The 6,079-nt window shown below is 54.4% G+C and overlaps 1 protein-coding gene across 6 annotated transcripts in view; it reads left to right on the forward strand.

Moving 5' to 3' along the window:
- myo18b (myosin XVIIIB) overlaps nucleotides 1-5,748 on the forward strand; it is a 28,488-nt gene extending 22,740 nt beyond the window's left edge. For 2 of the 6 annotated variants that reach the window (XM_088936102.1, XM_088936103.1), the window contains exons 36-43: nucleotides 49-132; nucleotides 234-371; nucleotides 449-634; nucleotides 1,969-2,099; nucleotides 2,270-2,311; nucleotides 3,456-3,617; nucleotides 3,984-4,939; nucleotides 5,592-5,748. In XM_088936102.1, coding sequence (XP_088792228.1) covers nucleotides 49-132; nucleotides 234-371; nucleotides 449-634; nucleotides 1,969-2,099; nucleotides 2,270-2,311; nucleotides 3,456-3,617; nucleotides 3,984-4,938 — 1,698 coding nt within the window. In that variant the 3' untranslated portion in view covers nucleotide 4,939; nucleotides 5,592-5,748. The remainder of the gene's footprint in view (nucleotides 1-48; nucleotides 133-233; nucleotides 372-448; nucleotides 635-1,968; nucleotides 2,100-2,269; nucleotides 2,312-3,455; nucleotides 3,618-3,983; nucleotides 4,940-5,591) is intronic. The other 4 variants (XM_088936105.1, XM_088936106.1, XM_088936104.1 and 1 more) reach the window with 3 other exon arrangements.
- The last annotated feature ends 331 nt before the right edge of the window (nucleotides 5,749-6,079 follow it).

Here is a 6,079-nt window from a genome sequence, read left to right on the forward strand (position 1 = left end):
ACAAACAGACACACACAAAGAGACAGTCAGGTTTCCTCTCCCCTTCAGTCCTCCAGTGACATCGTTCAGATCCGGGACCTGCAGGCAGAGCTGGAAGAGGTCAAGAAGGAACGACAGAGCCTGCAGGAAAAGGTGAGGTTGAGAGGCAGAGAAATTGACTCTACGGAGGAGACTCAGACCGCACTGAGGCAGGAGACTCTAGTGAGGCTCTTCCCCCCTGTCCCTACCCCCAGCTGGAGCTCAGCGAGAGCCGGATTCAGCACCTAGAGAGATCCATGGTGGAGCGCAGCATTGTGAGCCGACAGGAGGCCCTGGTCACCGACCTGGAGAACAAGCTGGAGTTCCAGAGGGGCCAGATCAAGAGGTTTGAGGTCAGTCTGAGTGGGAGTCATTGTGCGAGCCCGTCTCGGGGTCCTGGACCTGTCTCTCAGTGTGTCTTCCTGTCCAGGCGCTGGTGCTGCGGCTGAGGGACAGCGTGGTGAGGCTGGGAGAGGAGCTGGAGCAGGCCGCGGACTCAGAGGCGAGGGAGAAGGAGAGCTCGCGCTATTACCAGCAGAGACTCGCTGAGATGCGCGTGGAGCTGGAGGAGCTGGCGCAGAGAGAGCTGGAGAGCAGCCGTCGCCGGATTGAGCTGGTAGCACCATCGCAGAGGGGACACAAAAAACTGCCACACCAGGGGGACAGAATATAATGTAACACTAAAAGAATAGGACTTCCTAGTCCTGTTTCAGTGGGGAGACACAATACACTGCAACACTGCACCGTTTAGTGTTAAACATTCTTTAACACTGCTGCAAAGTTATACTGTAACCCTGGCTTATTTTAAGATTACATATTCCTTTAGAATCATGCCTGAGCAAGTGAAGACAATGTACTAGCAATGAAAAGGAACAATTTCAATTTGATTCAAGATCGATATGGTACTGTGTGTCAGTATGTTTCATGGTCCTACAACCACTATGTGTGATGCCAGTATTTAAACATAAATTGAGTGTGTGCGACATCTGTCCTGAAGACTGGGGGTCACAGCTCTGCCTTTTCCTGCATCCATCAGCATTTCAGTCATTTCTCCTGGGTGTCAGCAGTTCAGCAGGTGCTCTCTCGCTCTCTGACTGACTGCCTGTGGTGTGTAATTAGTGCAGCGTCAGGAACACCTGTCAACCCACACTTTCCTGACTGAGCAGCTCAGGGAGAGACAGAGAGGAACACACACAGAGAGAGAGGGGTGTAACAGAAAGGGACAGAGAGAGAGACGGGTGTTACAGAGAGGGGCAGAGAGAGAGGGGTGTAACAAAGAGAATTAGAGAGAGGGGTGTAACAGAGAGGGGCAGAGAGAGAGGGGTGTAGTGTAACAGAGTGGAGCAGAGAGAGAGAGAGAGAGGTGTAACAGAGAGGAGCAAAGAGAGGGGTGTAACAGAGTGGAGCAGAGAGAGAGGGGTGTAACAGAGTGGAGCAGAGAGAGAGGGGGGTGTAACAGAGTGGAGCAGAGAGAGAGGGGGTGTAACAGAGTGGAGCAGAGAGAGAGAGGGGTGTAACAGAGTGGAGCAGAGGTAACAGAGAGAGAGAGAGATGGTGGAATAAAAACATGTGAAGAAAATAGAGACAAAAAGGAGAACCCACACCACTCTCCTCCTTTACTCTGTCGTGGGAAAGTCCAGGTTACCAGCTCCAGGGACTGGGGGCGAGATGGTTGTCATGGTGATGTGAACAGGCTCTATTGGTATTTGTGTTAGTAGTGACCTTGGAGTAGACAATGGGGCATTAATCACACAGTGAAGGAGGCAGTGTGGGCTGGAGGTTAGAGCTGAGACAGAGGGAGGGATGGAGGCAGTGTGGGCTGGAGGTTAGAGCTGAGACAGAGGGAGGGAGGAAAGGGAAGGAGGCAGAGCGGGCTACAGGTAGTAGGAAGGACATTGAAGCTGCAGGTTTGAGCTGATGGTCTCTCTGTCCTCATGTCTATCTGCGCAGGAGATGCAGGTGGAGGAGCTGACTGCAGTCAGGCAGACATTACAAGCTGATCTGGAGACATCGATCAGGCGCATCGCAGATCTGCAGGCAGCCCTGGAGGAGGAGTCCAGTGATGAGAGTGATTCTGAGAGGTCAGGGAGGGTTCAGAGCACAACGGCCACGCAGCACACCTCTCACTCTACTACACTCCCCCTCTCACACCCTCACTGACAAACTGACACGGCGCTACACTCTAACACACTGCTCATCCTCGTGTCTGTCTGTCCTTCCCGTGGGACTCAATTTCTCTCTCTCCGTCCAGTGTGCACACCACGGTGGACTCCACTGGGAGAAAGAGAGATGTGTAAGACTCTGCACGGCGCTGCGGTGTGTGTGTGTGTCTTTCCTGAGCCGGGGCTGTGGTGTGCTGCTTGCACAAGCACCTGCTGGAGAGGATCAGCCACAGGAACTCCCTCCGGCTCCATCCCAGGGCCAGATACCCGTTAAGGGCTCCCTACTCTTTGCCTGCAGTGAAAAGGGAAACCTCTTTCTGAGAGTGAGGAGGCTAATTGGCACAGAATCTGCTACAAGACAAGCAGATCTGCAAATACAACACCAGCCCCCAGGGGGATCCCTCACAGTATTACACTGCAGCTGTGAGTTACAGCTGATACGTTTGTCTTTATGGCTTTTGCAGGCGTCAATATAAGCTATATAAGGTCAGGCTGTTTGCTGCAGCAAACCTGCCTGTGACAATGAACCCCGAGTAGCTTGTGTAGCAAAGAGCTGGGAGCAGGGAGAGCTGTTCATGCCCTGTAGTTGTGTCTGAAGTGACCGGGGCACTGGCCTGTGGTAACTGTCCCAGCCGGGCTCTGCAATGTGCAGCGAGCTCTGGAGATAAAGCATTGATTATAGTGTAAATGCAGTGGAATTAAAGTGAATACAGTGGAATTACAATCTGGATCTCGGGAGTTTACAGTGTGAACACAGAAGAGTCACAGTGTGAATGTTGTAGTGCTGCACTGAAGATTCACGAGGAATGCAGTTATGTGATTTTGCTGCTCTATTATTAAAACTTACTGTAGGGAAGCGAATGCATTTTCACAGTTTCTATATGGTTACACCATATCTAACTGCATTTACTCCGATTTGTCTCACTCTCCCACATTTTTTTTATGCCTTACCACTGGTTTACTTTACTCTGCTTTTACCCACTTACAGTAGAAGACTATCCGCTTTCACGATGGCATGCGATGACTGTATTATCAGTGCTTTCAGGGTTGTGCAATACAGTGACTCTCTGCTGCATTGCTGTGTGCAGTGCAGTGACGTCTTTGCTGAAGTTTTGTGTTCAGTGCAGTGATTGTGTGCCACATTATCATCAATGTGTTCCAGTGCAGTGCACCGACTGTGCTGTGTGCAGTGTTCTGTGCTGCACTGCTGTGTGCAGTGTTGTGATTGTGCTGCAGTGCTGTGCTGTGCAGTGACTGTATGTTGCTGTGCTTCAGGGACAACATGTCCAGCTTGGGGTCCCTGGCAAGTGAGGAGGTAGGAGATGGAATCCGCTCATGGCTAGGCGTACCCCGAGGCAGGGGGGGTTCCCCATATGGTGGCAGCACAGCAGGCAGCATGAGCCGACTGTCTGACACCCTGAGCACCCACAGTTACCGGTAAGTACTACTGTCACAATACTTACCTGTCACAATCCAGTCACAAACATCACAGATCACATCATTAACACAAGCAGCACAGATCACATCATTAACACAAACATCACAGATCACAGTTAACACAAACATCACAGATCACATCATTAACACAAGCAGCACAGATCACATCATTAACACAAACATCACAGATCACATCATTAACACAAGCAGCACAGATCACATCATTAACACAAACATCACAGATCACATCATTAACACAACAGGACTGATCACAGTTAACACAAATGGGACACATTGCAACATTAATGTGTGGAAAGACAAGCCTCGGCCTTTGCCACTGTGATCCTTGACCTCTGCCCCCCACAGCTCTTTGCCCCAGGAAGCAGAAGAGAGCCGGGCAGGCTCCACTCTGAGCGCGCTCAGTCTGCGGCGACACGCGGGCAGCAGCGGGGGAGAGGGCGAGGGGGCAGGCCGGGCGCCCAGCTCACTGGCGCTGTCCGAGTTCCTGGAGGAGCTGCGCAGGAGCCGGGCTGGCGAGGAGCGCAGTGTCTCCCCAGCGCTGCCCATCTACCAGACCACGGGGGCGTCCCTACTGCGCAGGAGAGCGGCCCTGGGGGACAGCGCTGCGGGGAGCGAAGGGGACCCTAAACCCCACGAGGGGTTGTCCCAGGCCCCTGGCAGCCGTCCCAGCATCCTCAAGCCCCCCAGCCCCCGCCTGGCGCGCTCGGCCAGCCTGCGCTCCCTGCCTGAGGCGGGGGGGGCGGCGGGGGCGAGGCTGGCCCGGTTCGGCTCCTGCGACTCCCTGTCCTCTCTGCCGTCGGGGCCCCGCACCCCCAACCCCCCGATCCCCGAGGAGGAGGAACCTGCCCTCCCCCGGTCGCCCCTGGCCGTCAGGAGGCGGCTGCTGGGCCTGGCGGCGCCGGCGGAGGGAGGTGGTGGGGAGGAGCTGCCCCCGCTGGGGGCGGAGCCTCTGGTGTTCCGGAACAGGCGCCTCCTGGGCCCCCTGCCGGACGAGGACGAGACAGGCGGCGGAGAGAGCAGCCCGGACATCCTCCCGGCCATCCGCCGAGCCCACTCCTCTGGCAGCCTGGCCGGGGGGGCCAGACGCACGCTCTGCGTTCGCTTTGGGGAGCTGCCTCCCTCCAGGGCTGGCCCGTCCCGCTCCGATGACTCTGGGTCTGACTCCTCCAGCTCCGGAGGATCCCAGCGCCCCCTGGAGGGCGGGGAGAAGGCCGTGGGCAAGCGCCTGGAGGCAGAGGGCAGCGAGGGCGACGTCAACAGTGTGATGATGAAGTACCTGCGTAAGGCAGAGGCAGACTGAGGTGAGCCACACACTCACACACTCACTGACTCACACCCTGATACTCTCACACACTCACTCACACCCTGACACACTCACACACTCACTCACACCCTGATACTCTCACACACTCACTCACACCCTGACACACTCACACACTCACTCACACTCTGACACACTCACACACTCACTGACTCACACCCTGATACTCTCACACACTCACTCACACCCTGACACACTCACTCACACACTCACACCCTGATACTCTCACACACTCACTCACACCCTGACACACTCACACACTCACTCACACCCTGATACTCTCACACACTCACTCACACCCTGACACACTCACACACTCACTGACTCACACCCTGACACTCTCACACACTCACTCACACCCTGACACACTCACTCACACACTCACACCCTGATACTCTCACACACTCACTCACACCCTGACACTCTCACACACTCACTCACACTCTGACACACTCACACACTCACTGACTCACACCCTGACACACTCACACACTCACTCACACTCTGACACACTCACTCACACCCTGACACACTCACACACGCAGTCACAGACACACTTAAAACTCACCCTCTATTCATTCATTCCCCTGCTGACTGTCCTGTCTCTCCCTCTCTCTGTGTGTCCTCACCAGTAGCCCAAGAAGAGTGTGAGCCTCACCGAGCTCAGCAGCGCCCCCTTGTGGACGGACAGAGCAGCTTGCAAGCACAGGAAGTGAAGCACTGCAGTGTAGTTTCAGGAGACTTACGTGTTGATGTACAAATCCAGAAAATAAAGAGTTTTGAGTTTTACTTGTTTTTACACTGAACTTTTCTTTGTTCTTCACACTTCACACTGACCACTGTACATAACACTGACCACTGCACTTCACGCTGACCACTGTACATAACACTGACCACTGTTTTTCATCCCCTCCATTCTTGTCGTAAAAATGGAATTTAAGAGGAGTCATTCAGCCTCCCATTTGTTTTAACAAACCTAGGCGTTGTCTTCTGGGCAGCCAGGTCTGCCTGTGTCCAGTTTCTGTGGCCAGTCCTCCCTCTAGCTCACTTGCCTGCCTCCTCTCTCTCTCTACACACGGTGGGAGTCCTACGCGGGGGCAGTGCTCTCCTTGCCCACGTT

The sequence above is a fragment of the Atractosteus spatula genome, chromosome 17, assembly GCF_055471065.1.
Source record: "Atractosteus spatula isolate fAtrSpa1 chromosome 17, fAtrSpa1.hap1, whole genome shotgun sequence".
Taxonomy (NCBI): domain Eukaryota; kingdom Metazoa; phylum Chordata; class Actinopteri; order Semionotiformes; family Lepisosteidae; genus Atractosteus; species Atractosteus spatula.